The 24,423-nt window shown below is 39.7% G+C and overlaps 1 protein-coding gene across 1 annotated transcript in view; it reads right to left on the reverse strand.

The window, feature by feature from the left end:
* The window catches only part of c5h18orf63 (chromosome 5 C18orf63 homolog), a 78,621-nt gene that overhangs the window by 13,544 nt on the left and 40,654 nt on the right, over positions 1 to 24,423 (reverse strand). Inside the window, exon 10 of the mRNA XM_072570641.1 lies at positions 682 to 813. Within this exon, the coding sequence (XP_072426742.1) occupies positions 682 to 813 (132 nt within the window). The remainder of the gene's footprint in view (positions 1 to 681; positions 814 to 24,423) is intronic.

Consider the following 24,423-nt stretch of genomic DNA (forward strand, 5'->3'; position numbering starts at 1 on the left):
CCTCTGGTAAAGTTTTGATGAGGATCAATGGATTGAGCAGCATGTGCATGATAACTATGGCATTGCACCCAATTTTACAATCCGCAACCACTAACAACTCAGTCTGAGTGTTGTACAACCGAGCCCTAGATCAGCAGGGTTTCTTTAACATATACTGTACATTACATCATCAGTCCCCAAGTGCATTTTTTAACTGGATTGTCTAATTCGGAAATGGGAAGCAGGAACCCACCAAACTAATCTGGCAGGCAGGTTGATCAAGACCGGAACAAGGTAATAAGCTGCACATTTTTAAAATCACTTTCCTTTTAAGATTAAACAACGCGGAGTCTTGTCCAGGCTGCAAGACTCCCACGTTGCAATATCAGCTCGCATTCCCCCACTGATACCATCCTCCCAACTCCAACCCAACCTTACTCATTTGCCAAGAGTGAGGTTGGGATGGGGTTGGGAGGATGATATCAGTGGGGGAATGCGAGTGGATATAGGTGATATTGCATTTGTGTTTAAGCAGGTCTTGAAGAATTGTTAATAGGGCAGATTTGCATTCCATCTCTCTGGCAAGCTCTGATCAGAAGTTTGTTATATACTTGCAGTTAAAGATCATTCCTAGAAACACAAATTGCACATGTCAGTTTAAAAAAAAGTCAAACACTAAATGTTGCAACAATGAAAGCTTACTTTACATTGCCTTTTCTCAGCTGCTTTCTTATCACAAAAAGTTTTTTGTGTCAAAGTTTTTAAATTCAGACTTTGTGTTGGCACTTGTTTTTCTTGCTTAGGTGGCTCCTTTACATCAAACATATGGAGTACCTAGGAGACGAAACACAAATAGTGCAATAGTGCAGGAACCAAATTAATTAGTTTTATATTAATTAGTTTTATGTGAGTTACAAAGAGTCTGTGAAATTGTTCATTGTGAATTATCTAACGAATGAAACACAATGAAGAGTTTCAGAATTACATGACAGATGAAAACTTCCAAGAGAATGCTTTTTATGCATTTATAGACGACAGACAGCAGAATGCATATATTTAAAATTATATACCTTTCATGGTTATTCAGTAAGTATTGTTTTTATTTCTAAACGTAAAATTTGGGTAAAATCTACAATGGTATTTCAAACATATACACAAACTTTGGGAGTAATTTGATTGGTTAAGCATGTGTTTTATTTTATTCAGTGCTTTCTTGCATTTATGTTGATTCTTATTCCCCACCTACGAAGTTCGTATTTATTGGTGATTAATCAATATGAAACCTACGACAATCAGCAAGTCTCAATGAAGTATTGTTAGAATCCGTGCAAACTTGGACTTGAGTTTCCTGCTAATTATAAAAAACTGAATGAAGTCCTAAGATTGTGCACTTTTAAGAAGTAGTTATTGTTACAAATAACCTATATCTCCAGCACTAAAGGTCAGAGGAGGCAATGTCTGTGCTAATCTATAAACAATAGTGCCTGAAAATCTAATGTTTAGATCTCAGTGAAACTGGAGCTAAACACTATCGGCCAAGGAAGAACAGATTAGTTTTTAAAAGATTATGAAGATCCAGATTTTGGATACTGTTTTGATAGGATACATTAATATTTTGAGTTAGTGTGAATTCACTTTCTTTTAGAATGTTGTGGTTGTTTGATTTAGTTTCTTATGCTATTTGTTCAGGTGCTATTGTTTAATGTAGCTATCCAGGTTTTCAGAGCAGGTTGTTGGATGTGGATTGACATTTCATTATTATTTCTCAGTGAGATGAAAGTTTTCAAAGAAAAAGATCTTTTTTCCAACTTTTCCATAGAGCATCAACCAGGCAGGGAAAAGTTACAAGGAAAAGTCACAAAGTCGTAATAACACTGATTTAACACGGTGAGACAGAAATTTGCAGTCTACTGTTTTCTTCACTTATTTTTGTTGTCATTAACATTTGGGTAAGGGTGTCGATGAGAATCAAGGTTTAGGCCTTCATTCACTAAAATACTGAGAAGTTTAAGAGGCAAAACAAAGACATCTCCAAAAATCTTGCAATGTGAGGGGAAAACAACAATTTGTTGTGGGAATAATTCAATAGAACATGTCTCAGTAGTTAAGGAGGCTAGAATTACATTAAGATCACCAGTTGTCCTGATGCCACCCCTGAAATGTTTACAACTTAATAGGTGTTGGTAGAAACCTATGCTTTGGAAGCCTTGGTTGAGACAAATGATTTTTGACAACATTTGCTTTGGTCCATTCAATTGATGGTAAGGATTAAGTTTGATGAGGTTCTGAACCTGCTGATGTAAAGAAATGCCTTATAGAAGGATGCAGCTGACAGAGTACAGCATACAGATACATGCTATGCTAACTGGTTCAACTAGGGTGCAATTGCATGGAGACCATGTTTCTTTGCAGTACTACTGCATTGCATACTATAGTCCAAGGACATGATAAGTCTCATTTATTGAGCAGAATATAACCACTATAAACTGTCATGAATTCTGAACTTTACCAGATGATTATGTTTCAAATGTTCCTTTTAAGTAAAACGTAATAGTTTGAAAATAAGGAAGGCAAATTCCTGATAAACACTAGTTTGGAGAAAAGTTGATGTGATTAGGTTGCCATAGGAGGAGTAACACAAACAAAAACTCACTGAAGTGTCAAGTGACAATTTTAGCAGTTTGACAGCGTTAATACCTTTCAAAGTATGGCACAGAGTAAAAGAAAGCTGCCATCAAGATGCAAACAAGATAACTGAACTCTCCCAGGAACATGATGTTAAGTATAAGAAAAACTCTCGGAGGAAAACAGTTTTATCATAACCAGCAAAATTATTTAATGAGCCCTAGCACAGGAATTTCTGGAACCTCAAGACTGTTGTGAACTAAAGGAGAGGGAAATTTGTTGAGGTGGACCTTGCTAGCAAAAACCATATGGTGGAATCTTAGATGTGGAATGCATAGTTCTCAAAAGACGTTTCAAAGCTTTAATTTGGTTTGCCTGGGGAACAGACAATCCTCCGTTAGGGAATTGTTTACAACTTTGGGACAGTTCTTTTAATGCTACCAGAAGCCAAGTAAAGATGCTTGTAAGATCATTTAGTTGGCAAATGCAAAACATACCTATTCTTAACTTGATGCATTAGGTGTCAGGTAATTAATATTTAATCTATGTGGATTTTAGTTTGTATCTTTTAGAGTGAAAGCCTTAAAAGTGAAATATTGTCCTTTTCTGTTGGTCATTTTGGTAATTCAACTGTTTTAGAAAGTTATAAGTATTTATGGAGATTGGAACACATCATGAAGAATTTCCACATAAAATCATTTCCAAGTGTGGAAAAGGGGGATACCGAATTAATTAACTCCCTGTATCCCTACTTCCAGTGCAATACCAATGTTCAACACAAAGTTAAATGAAAGGATATATGTTCTTTCAGTTTGGAACTTGATTATCCTATGGTGGTGTTTACAGTAGATGGTTTGTATTTTATATCAGTAGAACATGCTACAATGCAACAAGCAATGTGATACTTTGTTGTTAAGGGTGAGTCATAATTTTGTAGCCCACCATTACAGGTGGAAAATCTAATTGCTATAGGTAAACAACATTATTCAAAGTCATACAGCATGGAAACCGACTCTTTAGTTCAACCAGGCCACGCCAAACATAATCCCAAACTAAAACTAGTCCCACATACCTGCTCCATATCCCTCCAATCCTTTCCTATTCATGTATCTATCTAAAAATCCTTTAAACATTGTAATGGTGCCCGCATCCACCACCTTCTCAGGAAGTTCATTCCATATGCAAACCACCCTATATAAAATTTGCCTCTTATCTCTTTTTTAAATCTCTCTCCTCTCACCTTAAAAATGTGCTCCCGGGTCTTGAAATACCCCATCCTAGGGAAAAGACAACTACCATTAACTCCATCTATACCTCTCATTATTTTATAAATTTCTATCAGAACACCACTCAATCTCCTATGCTCCAGTAAAAGAAGTCCCAGCTTATCCAGCCTCTCTTTATAACTTAAACCTGGCAACATCCTGATAAATCTCTTCTGAACCCTCTCCAGCTTGACAATATCCTTCCTTTAAAGGCCTCACCAATATCAATGTCAACAGGACTTCCCAACTCTTATACTCACAGGACTAAGTAATGAAGACAAGCGTGGCAAATGCTTTTTTAACCACCCTGTATATATGTGATACAGATGTCAAAGAATTATGCACATGCACCCCTAGAGGTACCTCTGTTCTACCTATGGCCCTACCATTAATTGGATAAGCCTTACTCTTGTTTGTTGTACCCAAATATAATATCTTGCATTTATTCAGATTGAACGCGATCTGCCATTTTTCAGTCCATTGACCCATTTGATCAAGATCCCTTTGTAATCTTAGAAAACCACCTTCACTCTCTATTATGCCACCAATTTTGGTGCCATCCACAAACTTACTAATCATGCCTTTTATATTCTCATCCAGATCACTTAAGAAATGACAAACAAAAGAGGAGCCAGAACCAATCCCTGTGGAACATTGCTGGGAAGCGATGGCCTAGTGGTATTATCGTTGGACCGTTAATCCAGAGATCCAGATAATGTTCTGTGGACCTGCATTCAGATCCAACCACAGCGGATGATGTAATTTGAATTCAATAAACATCTGGAATTAAGAGTCTAATGATGACCATGAATCTGTTGTCAATTGTCACAGAAACCCATCTGGTTCACTAATGTCCTTTAGGGAAGGAAACTGCCATCCTTACCTAGGATGGCCGACATGTAACTCCAGACCCACTACAATGTGGTTGACTCTTAACTGCTCTCTGAGCAATTAAGGATGGGCAATAAATGCTTACCTAGCCAGCAAGGCCCTCACCCTGCGAATGAGAAAAAAGGCCTCCAGTCTGGAAAGCACCATTACTCTCCATTTCCTGCCGTTAAAAGCCAATTATGTATCCAGTTGGCAAGCTCACCCTGAATCCCATGTGACCTAACTTTACTAATTAGTTTCCCATGTGGAACCTTGTCAAATGCTTTACTAAAATCCAAATAAACAAGATCTACTGCTCTACTATCATCAACCATTTTAGTAACTTTCTCAAAAAACTCAAAATGTGCATAAATCCTATCTTTTTTAATCACTTCCAATAATTCATCGACAACGGAAGTCAGATTCACAGGTCTATAGTTCCCCGGTTTCTCTTTACAACCTTTCTTAAACAAAGGTATAACATTAGCCACCCTCCAGTCATCAGGTACCTCACCTGTAGTTATAGATGATGCCAATATTTCTGCAAGGGGTTTTGTAATTTCCTCTCTTACTTACCACAATGTTTTGGGTTACATTAGATCAGGTCCCATAGATTTATTCAGCTTTATATTCTCTAAGACCGCCCGAACTTCCTCTTCTCTAACGTGAACTGCTTTTAAAACACTTCAGTTTATTTCTTTCCCCACAGTAAAAACTGACAAAATATTCATTTAGTATCCTCCCATCTCAGTAATGATCTTTATGAGGCCCTATCCTCTCTCTAGCTACCCTCTTGCTCTTAATGTATTTGTAGAATCTCTTTGGATTATCCTTAACCTTATCTGCCAATGCTATCTCATATCCACTCTTTGCCTTCCTGATTTCTCTCTTAACAAATGCTCCTATACTCTTTATATTGATTAAGAGATGCAATTGAGTCAAGTTGTCTATATCGAAAATCAGATTCTCTTTTGTTCTTGATTAGAAACTCAACGTCTCAAAAATAATGGGAAGAAGAAATTGAAAGAAATTAACATTAATAAAGAGAAAGGGTTCGGGAAACTAATGGGATTAAACACAGATAAATCCCCATGGTGAGATCAATTTCATCCCAAAGTATTTAAGGAAGTAGCCTAGTTATCTCTAAATGGATTGGAGGGTAGCTAATGTAATCTCACTATTTAAGAAAGTAGGCAAAGATAAAACAGTCAATTATAGATCAATTAGCTTGATATCAGTAGTGAGAAAAATACAAAATATAGTTCAAAATAAAAGACAGAACAGCAGAGCATTTGAAGTTGAAGACAAGATCGGACAGAGGATTTATGAAGGGGAAGATAAGTGGGTGCCAGTGGATGTGGTCAACTTGGATTTCAGAATGCTTTCAATGGAGGACATAAGTAACAGATTAGAATGCAAAATTAAAGCACATGGGGTTCAATGAAGTGTCCTGACAAGGATTTGGAACTGGCTGGAAGACAAAAAACAAAGAGAAGGAATGAAAAGGTCTTATTCTGAGTGGCAGGTACTGACTAGTGGGGTACTGCAGGGCTAGTGCTTCCACCCCAGCAACTTATAATATGTATTATTTATTCAGATGAAGGAACTAAGTGTAACATCTCCAAGTTTGCACTTGACACAAAGCTGGGTGGGAGACAATGCTTTGGGGATGATGCAGAGAAGCTTCTTTGAGATTTGGTCAAGTTAACTAAGTGGACAGATAAATGACAAATGTAATATAATGTGGATGAATGGGACATCTCCACTTTGGTAGTAAAAACAAGAAGATAGATTATCTGAATGGCCACAGATTACAACTGGTAGGAATGCAATGAGACGTTGTACAGAATCGTTGAAAATTAGCACGTAGGTGCAGCAGGCAGTGAAGAAGGCAGATGGCATACTGGCCTTCATTGTGAGGGGATTAGAGGGATGTCTTGCTGCGAGTCCACAGAGCTTTGGTGAGACCACACCTGGAATATTGTGTGCAATTTTGGTCTCCTGATCTGAGGGAGGATATTCTGGCTAGTGAATTAAAATTAGCTTTATTGTCATATGATCTCACATGAGTACAATGAAAAGTTTAAAAGTCGCCACTTATTGTACTCGATTTTAATTACTTCACAGAATAGTGTCTGTCAACTTTAGATAGCTATAGCTCCATCTTAGCAAGCATTTGTCATATACTGAAAGATAGACTCTGCATATGAAAATTTCTGTATGCAAAGGTGTGAAACATTAATGAATGTTAATGGAACATTAACAAAAGAAGTCTAATTTATTTTAAATATAATGGCATTCTATTGTAAAGTAAGAGACTAGATATTTGGTAGGCATATTTGGTAGGCAGCACGGTGGCACAGTGGTTAGCACTGCTGCCTCACAGCGCCAGAGACCTGGGTTCAATTCCTGTCTCAGGCAACTGGCTGTATGGAGTTTGCACATTCTCCCTGTGTCTGTGTGGGTTTCTTCCGGGTGCTCCGGTTTCTTCACACAGTCCAAAAATGTGCAGGTTAGGTGAATTGGCCATACTAAATTGCCCATAGTGTTAGCTGAAGGGGTTAATGTAGGGGAATGGGTCTGGGTGGGTCACGCTTCAGCGGGTCGATGTGGACTTGTTGGGCCGAAGGGCCTGTTTCCACACTAAGTAATCTAATAACCTTATAAAAGGATCTAATTATTTTATTTGTAAATTTACAAGCTCTAAATCATTGAATACGGTACTAATATGTACCAACCTTTATGTATAAGGCAATAAAGATTCAATGCAGATTGAAATATTAAAAATACAAATTAGTTGAAACAATTTCTTATCTCACTTGTTTGTGTTGATGATTTCCTGTCATATTGTAATTCCAATTTGCACATGATCCATCAGAAATTACAACATCAGCTATGGTTTTGCCTCCCGTCTGGATAATCATGCTGCTCGGTTCTTGATTTTTTCCAAATGACTGAAGTAGTCTCGCTCCACATTTCATTTCTCCTGCAGCTCTTTCTGACTTGTGACTCCCAGAGCCCTGATTTACACTTAGCTTGTTATTTGAACTTGTGTTCTGGGCTGGTTCAGCACTTGGTTGATCCACTCTTATATTTGCTATTAATTGCTGCTTCTCTGGAATGTCTAACAAAGTAATTTCTTTTTCACTCCTGGATCCTTTTCCTTGCATACTGTTTGGTCTTTTTGTTTCTGTGTAAGCAGTTGATGAATTTAGAGTTATAAGTGTTGAATTAAATTTGACATCCTGCTTATTTATACTTTCATTAGTCTTTGCACTAATGAACTGCTTATCTTGAAATAGCTTGCTTTTAAATATCGGTATAATCTTGTAGACACTGGAACTATGGTTATATGAGGCAGACTGCACTTTCATCTGTTCAGGTGTACCTAATGTAGTAACTTGTAATTTTTCACACTGTAGAGACTGCTGAGAAAGCACACCTCTTTTATCAGTTGATCTCAATGTGCTCCCACACTGCATAATAGTATTCATTGAACTGGATTCCAAACTTGCTTTCAAATCAATTTTCTGCTTATTGTCCAAGACAATCTTTTGGCTTTCACTAATTGGACAAACTGAAGAACTTTGGTTGATGACGTGTTTGACTGTGGGAACGTGTGTTAAAGCAGTACCGAAGACAGGTTTAGTAGTCAGGTTTGGTGGTCTTGCTTGTATTGTCTAATTTACAAACAAATAAAAGACAGTATAATATTATCACTAATAGGTTACAGATGTACCATAACGTGAAATACTTTTCTGTATGAATGTCATCTTGCAATCTCTTGCATTTACAAAAGGAGAAAATATCCATAGGAAATGTAAATTGGAAACAATCAGGCTAAATGTTCTTGCCTCTAGTCCAGAAGACATGCCTATAGCATTCAGAATCACCTCTTTGTATAACAACCTCTCATTTCCCCCTAAATAAAAACATAAAATGTTGAAAAAACTCAACATGTTGGGTAGAATCTAGGGAGGTAGAAACAGAGTTAATGTTTCAGGTTTGTGACATTAAAGTCTTGTGTGCTTTTCAGTTTGCATGTTCTGCACAACAAAGTACGGAGTTAGTGATATCTCAAGAGACCTAACTTCATGCATCCTCCTTACACATATGGGCCTGCTAGTCACACGGTAAATCCAGGTACACTCATAAGCCAAACTACAAAATACTTTGGCTTCAACCTGCTGTACAAAACTTTAAATTTTGCATCTCCCCTATTCAGCTGCCTTACGTGTCATGGTTCTACTTCTGGAGGTTCCATAAATTAGATTCATTGAATCCCTAAAGTTCAGAAAAAGGCTATTTCGCCCACTGAGTCTACACCGAATCTCTGAACAGCTTCCCACCCAGACCTGGCCTCCCACCCTATTCCTGTAAGCCTGAATTAACCATGGTTAATCTGCTTATCCGAAGACACTAAGGTGCAATTTAGTATGGCAATCCACCTAATCTGCTTTGTGGTTTCATCCACAAATATCTTTAGTTTGTGGATGAAACCACAGCATCATGCAGAGATGGACAGAATGTGTAAACCGTACACAGTCAGTCACCCAAGGCTGGAATCAAACGCGAGTCAGCAGTGATAACTACTAACCTGTATGCCACCACTAAATTACATTCTCATATTTTTTTACTACTAAAGTTTCCAAAATTACGGTGTATTTTGAGCATTTCCTGTTTTTATTTTAGATTTGGAGAAATGCTCTGTCTTTGGAATGTCTCAATTAAAACATGTATATATGAGACATGAGAAAAGTGAAATTTGTTGTCCTTAACTATTGCAGTGATGAAGGAGGCCATTTGACCTCCTGTGTCAACACTGCCAATTGGAATCTCAACAAAATGCACTGAACTAGCCACATTCTTTCTTTAAAAAGATACCCTAAAATTAAATATATTCCAGAGACTTCAGTGGTTCAAGAAGCAGCTCATTACTACCTTCTCCAAGGCAACTGGGGATTAGCAGTAAGTGATGGCCTAACACGTCATGGCAGAATGAAATATATTATAGTGCGTGTTTTTGGATCTAGTTTTAATTATTATCCCAATGCTATTGTCTGTTACCAAGTACGGAACTGAAAATGTGTTGCTGGAAAAGCGCAGCAGGTCAGGCAGCAGGAGAATCGACGTTTCGGGCATAAGCCCTTCTTCAGGAAGGCTTATGCCCAAAATGTCGATTCTCCTGCTCTCTGGATGCTGCCTGACCTGCTGCGCTTTTCCAGCAACACATTTTTCAGCTCTGATCTCCAGCATCTGCAGTCCTCACTTTCTCCTCTGTTACCAAGTATCATTGTTCAACATTTTGCCAAATGTATTAATTAATTAATTAATTTATTTATTAATCTTACCTGGGAAATGTTGAGTTCATTGGTAGCATAGTAAGGTTTGTTGGTCATTTTTATTGGTAGTCCACAGAGACTAGAAAAGTTTACTTTTAGATCAGAGAAGAATGACGTTAGTACTGGTTCCAAATCCACTCTTGGGAAAAACTGGACAGGTTCAGTTCTAACACAACAGAAAGGGTAGCTGAACTGCATTATTAAGGACGTAACTGCTGACTGTGACAATAATATTTTGGCAATATTTATAAATCACATCTAGTGTGCCTTGAAGTTTCCCAATTCCTACTGTAAAAGTAGTCCTCCAATCCTTTAGTCTGGCACTTCCATTTCCATCCCACCATCCTCCTTTATCTGGAAGTGAAACTCCCAGTTCAAACTAAATAACTTTCTACTTTTATTAAAGAAAGAAACATCCCAAACAGAAAGTTAATATTCAGATTCTTTGCATCTCAGGAGCATTAAAGTCTAAAAAAATTTAATTAATGGATCAAACTGTGGTGATCATTCCATTCACCACCAATTGTCTACTTTACCTGATCGCACTTAACAGAAGTAATTACAGAATATACAATGTAGAAAAATATTTATTCTGATATGGCTCCTCTATATTGGGGAGACAGGCCGCCTACTTGCGGAACGTTTCAGAGAACACCTCTAGGATACCCGGACCAACCAACTCAACCACCCCGTAGCTCAACACTTCAACTCCCCCTCCCACTCCACCAAGGACATGCAGGTCCTTGGACTCCTCCATCGCCAGACCATAGCAACATGACAGCTAGAGGAAGAGTGCCTCATCTTCCGCCTAGGAACCCTCCAACCAAAAGGGATGAACTCAGATTTCTCCAGTTTCCTCATTTCCCCTTCCCCCACCTTGTCTCAGTCCCAACCCTCGAACTCAGCACCACCTTCCTAACGTGCAATCTTCTTCCTGACCTCTCTGCCCCCAACCCCACCCCGGCCTATCACCCTCACCTTAACCTCCTTCCACCTATCGCATTTCCAACGCCCCTCCCCCAAGTCCCTCCTCCCTACCTTTTATCTTAGCCTGCTGGACACACTTTCCTCATTCCTGAAGAAGGGCTCATGCCCGAAACGGCGATTTTCCTGCTCCTTGGATGCTGCCTGACCTGCTGCGCTTTTTCAGCAACACATTTTCAGCTATTTATTCTGATATCTTCACTGGTAACAGAAAGAATTGCTGAATGATTAACCGAACAAAAAGCTGTGTTGCAAATGTTCATTCAATGGTCATAGCCACCTTTTATGCTAGTTCTGATAGTTAGTAGTTTGCTATAGAAGGGTTCTATGGACTGACAACCCATAGGTTGATGAGAGGCCTCCCACACTGACTACTGGGAGTATTCCTCTTTTGGTTAACAAAAACTCAAAACTGGAGCTCCAGTCTTCACTTGCCTCAGGCCTCGGAGGAACTCAAATCTGTTTGGTAGAAGTACAACAGGACAGTAAAATACTATTTTCAGTAAACATCTATAATAAAACCAGAAATTGTTAGATAATTAGATCAAGCAGCATCTATAATGAGAATGAGAGCATATTAATATTTCATACTTAATTTTGGAACTCAATGTTTGAATACTGCCAAATAACTGAGCACTGTAAAGGTCCTGTAAAAACAGTCCAACTAAAATTTTGAGTTCAATGGTAAACCTCTAAGACAAAGAATACAATATGTCACACTAAGCTCCTATTGATACTATGAATTAATGATTCATTTTTACATTTATACTTTAACTTTTAAGAAATTAATTGCTAAATGATATAATGATTTTCTCAGGTTGTTAATGCTTTGTTGTCTATACACATCATTGGCACACAAATTATTTAACTGGACAAAGTAATCGTTAAGGCCACTATGTCCACCCTGTGCCCATATGCTGAAGCTTCAGATTTTTGAGTTCCTGGGCCTCATTCCAAAATTGCCAATGAAGTGCAAAGATTTCTTCAATAAAGATGAGTCAGAGTTTGAACCTTTGCTCTTGAATAGTGGTCCGTAGATATGTGTCATCACGGATTTGGACTGAGGAGAATGTCACAAGTTACAGTGCTGGTTGGATGCCACGACTGGAGTGGTTAGAATAGGGAACTGTGGTGATTGTAACAAGGTTGGTCTGGTGGACCTCATAGAATGAGGGGCAGTTAATCTGGTCCAATCAGGGAACCTTGACCAACAGACAAAAAGAGGAGCGTCAGACATTCTGACACTCTGCAAACTGGCTCTGAGGGAGCTGGACTAGTGTCATGGCCTTTCCAAGTGTAAATAGCAGGTGATTTGGTGACAGGATATAGGCCTCTGTAGATTTAATTCAGTGGCAATGACAGTAAAGCATGTTCCTGACAAAACCTGTTCACAACAGTTGTCTTTGAATTGAGGTAAGCATTTTTGGCATCATGCTGTTATTTGGGAAGCTTGACTTGTTTGACTGTGCTATCAAAGACTGAGCCCAGTAGGAAAGAATGAATTATTTTTTCAGTGCAAATGAAAAGCAATGAGTAATTCTCCTGACAACTAGAGGACCCACAGCTTTTTTGGTTATTCAGACCCTGACTTGCCCTGACGCACCAGACACTAAAACTGTTCAAGAGTTGATGGATTTAGTTAAGGATTATTATGACCACAAGTCTCCTCTAATTCTGAGACACTATCGTTTTTACTTAGCAATTTTGACAATTGGGGAATCCGTATCAGGGTTTTTCACTAGGTTAAGATGACAGAGGCATATGACTTTGGTTTAACCCCAAATGGGATGGTGAGATCTGTGAGATTAATGATGTGACCATGCAAAAGCACCTATTCACTGAAGTCCAACTGGACTTCAAGCAGGCACTACAACTGGCTTTTATCATTGGAAAATTTGGCAAGTGGAGCATATGAGTAGCAGGGTAATCTGATAGAAATGGACACACTCACTAGCCCTTGGTAGCTGAGTTTGGGGAACACCACCTAAGTGAGGACAATTATGTGGCCACACTCAGGTGGTATCCTGAAGAGACAGAACACAACATAAGTCAGCCCACAGCAAAATCCCAAAACAAAGCCAAGCCTTGATCAAACAGTTAAAATTTCCTTTAGGATCTAAGCCAGAAAGCCATTGTAGCTGCTGTCGGTATGCCAAGTCAGGGCAGGAAAGGAGTCTTAATAGATGGAAATTGAGTAAGAAAACCCATAGGCCAGCATCCAGGGAAGTAGGCATCTTGAAAAGTCCACCTATATCTGGCCTGGAATAGTTAATTTGCTTAGCAACATCCAAATCCGAATTCATCAAAATAAATATCTGGTTAAATGGTCATCTAGTTCTAAATGCGGTTGTTATCAGCGTGGGATTTCAGTGCGACCATTTCAGTGATCACAGAAATAGTCTTTAACAAAATGTGCTTGTCTCCAACCATCCAAGTTTATGCAAGACCTCAGCTGGACTGGGGAACCTTTATAAATTAAGTGTACAACTTTGGTTTTGGGATCATAAAAGGTTGTTAGCACTGATTGTAGTAAAAGGCTTGGATCCAAGCTTGATCGGGTGAAATTGGTTAAGAAAGATTCACCCATACTGGCTCAAAGATTTTCAGTTAGAAAAATGATTCTGAGTGAAGTGTTAATTAAGTATCCCAAGGTCTTTCAGGAAGGTCTAGGGAATGTCAAAGGAGTCAAGGCCATTTTGCATATTGACCAGGAAGCATTTCCACGATTTGCAAAGTCCACCCAGTGCCATTTGTCTTGTGGACAAATGTAGAGTCAGAAATCAAGGCTGGAAAGCGAAGGAATCAACAAACCAGTTCAGTTTGCGGAATGCAGTACCCTAGTCACACCAGTTTTGAAACCTGTTGGGTTGGTTCACCTTTGGGCGAACTGGTGGGTGGCACAGTGGTTAGCACTGCTGCCTCACAGCGCCAGAGACCCGGGTTCAATTCCTGCCTCAGGCGACTGACTGTGTGGAGTTTGCACGTTCTCCCCGTGTCTGTGTGGGTTTCCTCCGGGTGCTCCGGTTTCCTCCCACAGTCCAAAGATGTGCAGGTCAGGTGAATTGGCCATCCTAAATTGTCCATAGTGTAGGTAAGGGGTAGACGTAGGGGTATGGGTGGGTTGCGCTTCGGCGGGGCGGTGTGGACTTGTTGAGCCGAAGGGCCTGTTTCCATACTGTAAGTAATCTAATCTAATATCTAAAACAGGGGATTTTAAACAAATGGTAAAGTTTTTTTTGCAGCTGGACAAATACCTAATACCTCGCATAGAAGTTTTATGCACAAAGTAGCAGGGTGACTGTCCTTTACAAAGCTGGACATTAGCCATGCTTTCTTGTAATTGCGGTTAGATTAAGATTCCCAGAAGTATGCTACAATTAACACCCATAAGGGTTTATACCGATAAATGAGACTACCTTTTGGGATATCACCACTCTGTGCAATTTTCAGATGGTGGAGTACATCTTGCAGCGCCTACCCCATTTTGGGGTATTTATCTATGCCATTTATCTATGTGACATGCTAATAACAGAGAAGACCAATAAACAGCACTTAGAGAACTTGGAATAGTGCTTAGAAGCTTCTCTAAGATGGTCGTATGGCTAAGAAGGGTGTGTTCCAGGCATCCCAGGTGACCTACTTTAGATGACAGTATTAACTCACAGGTAGCCATAGAGAGGAATGCTCAAGAGTTTACACCCAGGACTTTGGCTAATGCAGAACTCAATTACACTCAGATAGAGAAGGAAAATCTGGCAGTCAAATTTAGAGTCAGGTAGTTCCACCAATACCTTTATGGATGTAAAGTTGTAATAATAACGGGCCACAAATCCCCACTAGGTCTACTTAAAGAGAATAAGGCAGTGCCGGCCATGTGTGTCGTTCTGTTGTAATGCGCACTTTGTTAACACCAATTCGCTGTAATGCAATTGATGAATGGGGATGCTTTTCTGAAGTGTGAACTTTTAAAATGTGTTGGCTGTAATGCAATTACAGTGCCAACACTTTAAATGCTGTTTCTAGAGTGGGATTTATCTATAACATGGGGACACAAGAATGCAACCATCGCATTATAGAAGAACTGATTCTATGATTAGAAATTGGAATACCGTCCAGGAAGTCAAGTAGAAAATGCGGATGCACTGAGCCGCCTTTCACAGGGAGATATACCATTAGGATACCGCCACTGGAACAGACTGGAATGGTCTTAAATTTCCAGTCGCAGCTGACAATATCAGACTTACATGTAGAAAAATCTGGTTCTGACAAAACTGAAACAGCTACTGTTGACAGGAGAAATAAAAGATCATCACTTTCAAAAGTGAAACCTTTCTGGATCTGGGAAGACTAGATCACAGTAGATCACAGGGGAGTAAACAGTGGTTGTCTTGAGCAAAGATCACTGCTAGATGCTGGCTGAACGCCACCAGGGGTTGCCAAAATGAAGATTTTGGCAAAATTTAATCTCAAGCAGGCAGGGTAATAAATAAGGTGTTTGAAACACTTGCCTTTCTTGGTCAGCACATTGAGTACAGGATTTGGGAGGTTATGTTGTGGCTGTACTTTTGGAATTAATTCTGCTCTCCGCTATAGGAATGATGTTGAGAAAATTGCAATGGTGAAGAAAAGATTTGTAAGGATGTTGTCAGGGTTGGACGGTTTGAGCTTAAAAGCAGAGGCTGAATCGGCTGGGGCTATTTTCCCTGCAGTGTCAGAGGTTAATGGGTGACCTTAAAGTATATATGTATATAGAAATGAGTGCTAGAGAAAGTGGTGCAGGCAGGATAATTACAACATTTAAAAAGGGATCTGGATGGGCAAATGGATAGGAAGGGTTCAGAGGGATATGGGCTAAATGCTGTCAAATGGGACTAGGATATCTGGTAAATTGGATTGAAGGGTCTGCTTCCATGCCTGGCTTGAATACAGACATAGCCATGTTGGTGGGGCATTGCCCAGAGTGCCAACAAGGACAAAAAATACTGCCAGCAGATCCTCCACATTTGTGGGAAAAGCCAGGTAAATCCTGATTTTGGTTACACGCTGACTATGCAGGTCCTTTCGTTGGCTCAAGGTCCTTAGTCTTAGACATTTGCTCAAAGTGGTTGGACACGGGAATGGTGACAGAAAAACTGCTCGTCTTTTGAGATAAATGGATTCTTGGAAGTGTTGGTCACAGATAAAGGACTATTACTGACCAGCAGGGAATTTGAGTATTCCTGATGTTAGTGGGATTCAACATACAGGACATCTCTATACCATCTATTATCCAATTGCCTGGCAGTCTTTGAAGTCAGTCTTGAACAAAGAGCCTATTAGCTTCGGTAGATATCAAACTGTCAGAGTTCCTATTTTATTACAGGACCATCCCTCATGCAACTAAGAGGGATAACTCCAGCAGAGTTGCAAATGGGGAGAAGTACAAACGCACACTCATCAGGAATGCCAGACACTGCCAAGGGAGAAAGACAGTTTGCAATAGAGGATGAAGTTTGGTGTAAGAACCAAGGAAATGGCCCCACACAGGTAACAGCTTTGGTCAACACAAGGTCAAGACCAATGTTGTATAAAATTCAGGCAGGAGCAATGGTCCTAAACTAGCATGTGAACCACGGGAAAGCCATGAATTTGCCAACAATGTGAGTAAAACACGCCCTGCTCCTCAGAATAGTCGGACATCTTGTGTGTTACACATTGCCTGTATCTGACGCAGAGTTGGAGAAACCTGGCCCAGTGTTAAAATGTTCCAGGAGATGCTATAAGAAAAAGGACTGGCCTATGTCCTCAGAGTCAGAGCAGGAGGGATGTAATGATTATAAGGAGATCAGTCAAGTGGATGTCACAGGAGTTCCCTGATTTGTGCCATTAATCTGATTCAATGAAGGTGCCCAGGCAGACAGATAATACAAGGACTGTCAGAAATTCTGCAAGCTGGTTCTGAGGGAGTGTGACCAGTATCAAGAACTTTCCACATGTAAAAGAGTGACTTGACAGGGTACTGGCCTCTGTGCAGTTATTTCAGGAACCATAATTGATTTATGGTTTGGTGTATTTCAATTTACACTGGAAATATATGTACACTTTTTGTCCACTGTAAATGGGCCTTCTAAATCTAGGTAGGATCTGAAAGACCCGTGGTGAGCAGACTAGTTTCAACATAAACACACTTCAATAAATCTGTCACAACATTTACAAAAGTTTCAGAAACTCTATAACACACCTAGACGGTCATATGAGTAGGATTTCAAAATATAAAACATCTTTAAAAACTAATGAATTAGATTACTTTGATTACTGCTCTTGAAGTTCATAATGTCTGTTTTTCCTCTTGTTTAAAATGAGGACATACTCAACATGATATAGCAGACTCTTCCCTCATCAAGGATACGTAAACAGTTTCTCTCCAATTAACTTGAAGTATACAGTGTAGTAAAGTGTAATATCATCAGTGATCTCTGGAAGATTATAACCATACTAAAACAAAATAAAACAGTTAATAATTCTGTATGAGTCTTATTAATTCTCTATCTTTGAGGATTAACAGCAAAAATATTTAATTCAACTTTAATATGACCATGTGATTTGGCTTTATTCCATGAATTAGGATGAATTCCTAGAAACTAGGTTTTTTTTCAAGTATATCTTATGACATTTTCTAATCCTAAAATTATCCCTATGACAATTTGGGGAAGGAATAATACAGATGGAATAATAAGTATCATATTCTTTTAAACAATTGAATCAATCAGCTACTGCCACATCCTGCTGAAAGAACGTGTTCCTGTCTTGGTGAAACTGGAGTTGTATTTTTCTCAAACATGAATGACAACAAGGCGCAGTCAACTATCACCTATAAGTGACATTAGTGAAGTGATTAATAAAGAAATAGTCATGATATTGAAAACTTAAAGCTATATCCCCGACCATGACCTCAGTGAGTTCCCAGGAAGCACCAGCCAATAAATTCGAGGCCTGTACTCAGTGTTTTTCCTTCCATTCACAGGGACAGCTGGAAAATGAGACACTACTGATCTACAATTTTCTAATGATTCTGTATATCGTCTCTTCTCACTGAAAGGTTCTGACCAGAAAATAAACGTTAATTTATAAGTTTCACCTCTTAGCCTGAATTGTGAGATCCAGTGATCTCTTAAAAGGCTTCACACAGACAATTCTGAGCAGTGATGCAACGGAAGAAACAATAAGATGACAAATAGTCAAATGGAAAGGTTTTCAAGAATTTTTTGGGAAGGACAGATTTGACCAAGTGGAGGAATGCTGGGGCACCACTTTAGAGTCGGCTCTGTGATCAAGGACAGAAAGAGGGAAACATATAGAGGTAGTCAGATTTGTAAGATACCAATGCCTTTAAGAGGTTACAGACTTTGAAGATTCAAATATTTTTCTCAAATCAAAGTCTGTGAAGTTCATAGTTGATATACATCATTAATGTGGAAACTGATAGATCATGAACTGTGTGTGTACACTTTGGATGCAGGAAAATATAAAGATAGAAAAATATTTACAATGCAATAGGAACACTGGAGGCAAAACCATGTATTTTTAGTTCAAAGAGCTTAGGATGTGGATCATGGACATTCACAAACATACCGATATTATAGTACCTTGTACATGGTTTATAGATGGTGATGTTTTGGACAAGTTTCAGTTTATGAATGTGGGAGAAAATCTGCTTCCCTGTCCACCCATAGCATGGCCACAAAGAGCATAAGGAACCGTGTCTGCCTATGCCACAACAGAAACTGCCCAGAGTGCCTCAGTTTTGACCAAACAGGATAACTAAGAGACAAGACAGCAAATAGGAGATGATTTAAGCCACTTTCAGACTAGGGAATACACTTCCTGAGACAGCCTGACAATGGACTGCATAGCCCTCAGTAAGCACAACTGCTCCCGAAGCCCTAAGGGCAGCCTCACTCCTCATACATACTGGAACTCCAGTATGCTCAGACTGAAAGGCACCAAGATACCTTGCTTGTGGACAAACCACATTGGAAACCCATTGATGCCAGGATGAGAAACATTAGCACCTACTCTCTCAGAGGACTGGAATCTCCGAACTCAATCACTGACTGATTGCTGCTACCAAATGGCTGCTTGTCCTCCCATTGATTGTGTTTTACCCTTGATTGTACTGTAATTCACACCACATTACTGTAACCCCATAAAACTGCCTGTGCCCACTGCCCAGGAAAGACAACCCTGTACAGATTGTCAGTTGTGTCAACCTCATCAATTGCTCTTCCAGCTAGAAGGCTTCCCATTTTCCAGCCGCCCCTTTACCTGAGAACACCTGTCCCCAATCAGCTTTTGAAAGTTCTTGCCTAATCCCGTCAAAATTGGCCTTTCTCCAATTTAGAACTTCAACTTTTAGATCTGGTCTATCCTTTTCCATCACTATTTTAGCATTAATAGAATTATGGTCGCTGACCTCAAAGTGTTCGCCCACTGACACCTCAGTCATCTGCTCTGCCTTTTGGGAAATAAGTGATGGAAATGGATAGACCAGATCTAAAAGTTGAAGTTCTAAATTGGAGAAAGGCCAATTTTGACGGTATTAGGCAAGAACTTTCAAAAGCTGATTGGGGACAGGTGTTCTCAGGTAAAGGGACAGCTGAAAAGTGGGAAGCCTTCAGAAATGAGATAACGAGAGACAGTATATTCTAGTTAGGGTGAAAGGAAAGGCTGGAAGGTATAGAGAATGCTGGATGACTAAAGAAATTGAAGGTTTGGTTAAGAAAAAGAAGGAAGCCTATGTCAGGTAGAGAGAGAGACAGATTGAGTGAATCCTTAGAAGAGTACATAGGCAGTAGGAGTATACTTAAGAGGGAAATCAGGAGGGCAAAAACGGGACATGACATAGCTTTGGCAAATAAAGTTATGGAGAATCCAAAGGGTTTTTACTATTACATTGAGGACAAAAGGGTAACTGGGAAGAGAATAGGGCCCCCTCAAAGATCAGAGTGTAGATTAGAGTGGTGCTGGAAAAGCACAGCAGGTCAGACAGCATCCAAGGAGCATGAAAATTGACGTTTCAAGCAAAAGCCCTTCGTCAGGAATTCCTGAAGGGCTTTTGCCCAAAACGTTGATTTGCTTGCTCCTTGGAGGCAGCCTGACGTGCTGTGCTTTGCCAGCACCACTCTAATCTAGACTCTGATCTCCAGCATCTGCAGTCCTCACTTTTGTCCATCAAAGATCAGCAAGGCGACCTTTGTGTGGAGCCGCAGGAAATGGGAGAGATACTAAACAAGCATTTTGCAACAGTGTTTACTGTTGAAAAGGACATGGAAGATACACAATATAGGGAAATAGATGGTGACATCTTGAAAAATGTCCAGATTACAGAGGAGGAAGTGCTGGATGTCTTGAAACACATAAGTAAACACATAAAAGTGGATAAATCTCCAGGATCTAATCAGATGTACTCGAGAACTCTGTGAAAGCTTGGGATCCGATTGCTGGGCCTTGCCGAGATATTTGTATCGTCGATAGTCACAGGCGAGGTGCCAGAAGTCTGAAGGTCGGCTAATGTGATTCCAATGTTTCAGAAAGGTGATAAGGACAAGCCAAGGAACTACAGACCAGCAAGCCTGACACTGATGGTGATCAAGTTGTTGGAGGGAATCCTGATGACAGGATGCAGATGTATTTGGAAAAGCAACGACTGATTAGGGATAGTCACATGGCTTTTTGCGTGGGAAAATCATGTCTCACAAACTTGAATGAGTTTTTTGAAGAAGTAACAAAGAAGATTGATGAGGGCAGAGCGGTAGGCATGATCTATATGGATTTCAGTAAGGCGTTCAACAAGGTTTCTCATGGGAGCCTGGTTAACAAGGTTAAACCTCATGGAATACAGGGAGAACTACCCATTTGGATACAAACTGGCTCAAATGTAGAAGACAGAGGGTGGTGGTGGTGGAGGCCTGCGACCAGTGGAGTGCCACAAAGATTGGTGCTGGGTCCACTACTTTTCATCATTTATATAAATGATTTGGATGTCAGCATAAGAAGTATAGTTAGTAACTTTGCGGATGACACCAAAATTGGAGGTGTAGTGGACAGCGGAGAAGGTTAACTCGGATTACAATGGGATCTTGATCAGAAGAGCCAATGGGCTGAAGAGTGGCAGATGGAGTTTGATTTAGATAAATGTAAGGTGCTGCATTTTGGGAAAGCAAATCTTAGCAGGACTTACACTTAATGGTAAGGTACCTGGGAGTGTTGCTGAACAAAGAGACCTTGGAGTGCAGGCTCATAGCTCCTTGAAAGTGGAGTCGCAGGTAGATAGGATAGTGAAGGCGGCGTATGGTATGCTTTCCTTTATTGGTCTGAGCATTAAGTGTAGGAGTTGGGAGGTCATGTTGCGGCTGTACAGGACATTGGTTAGGCCCCGTTTGAAATATTGCGTGCAATTCTGGTCTCCTTCCTATTGGAAAGATGTTGTGAAACTTGAAAGGGTTCAGAAAAGATTTGCAAGGATGTTGCCAGGGTTGGAGCATTTGAGCTAAACGGAGAGGTTGAATAGGCTGGGGCTGTTTTCCCTTGAGCGTAGGATGATGACGGGTGACCTTATAGATGTTTATAAAATCATGAGGGGTATCGATAGGATAAATAGACAAGTCTTTTCTCTGGGGTGGGGGAGTCCAGAACTAGAGGGCATAGGTTTAAGGGGAGAGGGGAAATATATAAGAGATCTCAGGGGGATCATTTTCATGTAGAGGGTGGTACGTGTATGGAATGAGCTGCCAGAAGGAAGTGGTGGAGGCTAGTAAAATTGCAACATTTAAAAGGCATCTGAATTGGTGTATGAATAGGAAGGGTTTGGAGGGATATAAATCAGGTGCTGGCAGGTGGGACTGGATTGGGTTGGAATATCTGGTCGGCATGGACAAGTTGCACCGAAGGGTCTGTTTCCATGCTGTACATCTCTATGACTCTATGTCACTTATAATAAACAGTTTTCACCCAATCTGCGCTTGTGTTCTGTTCAATTGGGCTCAATTCTCCGACAATGAAGATATATACAAATTTATGAATTAGGAGCAGGAATAGGCCATTGGCTCCTGCTCTGCCACTGAATAAGATATCATAGCTGATTCAATCCCTCCACATTCCTATCTAACTCACCGTACCACCCCTCCAAAGCCTTTCATTCACTTGCTTATCAAGAATCTAACCAATGACATTGGTTAGGCCACTTTTAGAATACGGCATTCAATTCAGGTCTCCCTTTTATAAGAAACTTGAAAGGGATTAGAAAATATTTTTGAAGGATGTTGCCAAGGTTGGAGGGTTTCACCTATTGGGAAAGGCTGAATAGGCTGGGGCTTTTATCCCCTGGAATATCAAAGGATGAGGGATAACCTTATTGAGGTTTATGAAATCATGAGGAGCATGGGCAGGATGAATAGTAAAGGTTATTTCCCCACGGTAGGGGAGTCCAAAACTAGAGGGCACAAGTTTAAGGTGAGAGGGTAGAGATTTAAAAGGGACCTAATGGGTAACATTTTACACATACGTGTATGGAATGTGCTTTCAGGAGGTAGTGGAGGCTGGTACAATTACAACATTTAAAAAGCATCTGGATGGGTATATGAATAGGAAGGGTTTAGAGGGATATGGGACAAATGCTGACAAATCAGACGGGATCAGTGTAGAATATCTCATCGGTATAGACAAGTTGAACTGGAAGGTCTGTTTCCATGCTGTACATTTATGTGACTTTGATCTAACTTCCAATGCCTTAAAAATAAGTCAAAGATCCTGTTTCCACTGTCTTGAGGAAGACAGTTCCAAAGATTCTCAACCTCAAAGAAAATATTTTTAACTTTTTTCTCATTTGTGCTACCCTTAACTTTACAGTGACCACTAGTTTGAGAACCATTGGAGTATTCTGATGGAAGTAATTCAATTTTTGTGCATATGGATTGCAAACCCTCAATGGTGAATGATATCATTTTTGAATTACTGTTTTTGTATATGTCTTTATCAGCTGCACAACTCCAGTGATTTAAGGTAAAAAGTTTGCATCCTTAAATTGGAACCCTCTTAAAGCACTGGCATCACTCCGTCCTAATTGTACCTATAGAAGGTACAATATAATCAAAAGAAATAGACAACGTTTTGCAAGAGATCAAAATGGAAAACACAATTAGGATGAAGACAATTTAAACTCTTAGATTTTGCACTCATTCTCAAATGTCCTATTTGTGACATAAAAGGTCTTACTCTACTGAATCAAGGAAACACAATTTTATCTCTAAGTGGATGGGTTCTCAGCAAGATAAAATCAGCTTCCTCATATTGAGAGGTATGGAAATAAGTGGAGTATGTTTTTAACTCATAATCAGGACATAAAAGCCAGTCAACATATTTCAGTCATTTGAAGGCACATTGGTACAATTAGTATACATATGAATGAAAATGAAAAACTAGGGTGGTTACAACACAGCCATTATACATCAAAAGTTTTACATACAAGCACCAAGTTGAAAAAAAGTTGTCATTGATTAGTATTGTTATATAAAAGAAAACAAAATTTTATGATTATTCAAAACATACATGTTTTAAGAAAATATCCATTTCATGAATTGTTGTTAATTTACAGTCACGATAACAAGGAACTTGGCTATTTAAATCGACGATGCACAAAATTAGCAAGACGTTCAAGGAATTAAGTCAGCCACTCACCTTAAAGAAGTTTGATTGTGCTGTTATCTTATGTTAAGTAACAGACATGTCCATCATAGTGTTAATTATATGTGCCTAAGTATTAGTACTTGTGATTGACCTAGTGCAATAAACATCAATATTAGCCTCCTTGCAGCTTTGAGGCCGTGAAGTAGATGTGGAAGCTTTGGAGAGGGTGCAGAGAAGATTTACCAGGATGTTGCCTGGAATGGAGAGTAGGTCGTACGAGGATAGGTTGAGAGTTCTCGGCCTTTTCTCGTTGGAACGGCGAAGGATGAGGGGTGACTTGATAGAGGTTTATAAGATGATCAGAGGAATAGATAGAGTAGACAGTCAGAAACTTTTTCCCCGGGTACAACAGAGTGTTACAAGGGGACATAAATTTAAGGTGAAGGGTGGAAGGTATAGGGGAGATGTCAGGGGTGGGTTCTTTACCCAGAGAGTGGTGGGGGCATGGAATGCGCTGCCCGTGGGAGTGGTAGAGTCAGAATCATTGGCGACCTTTAAGCGGCATTTGGATAGGTACATGGATGGGTGCTTAATCTAGGTTAGAAGTTCAGCACAACATCGTGGGCCGAAGGGCCTGTTTTGTGCTGTATTGTTCTATGTTCTAAGTATGATTCTTACAGTTGAATGAAATTTGT

This window comes from Chiloscyllium punctatum, chromosome 5 (assembly GCF_047496795.1).
Source record: "Chiloscyllium punctatum isolate Juve2018m chromosome 5, sChiPun1.3, whole genome shotgun sequence".
Lineage (NCBI taxonomy): Eukaryota > Metazoa > Chordata > Chondrichthyes > Orectolobiformes > Hemiscylliidae > Chiloscyllium > Chiloscyllium punctatum.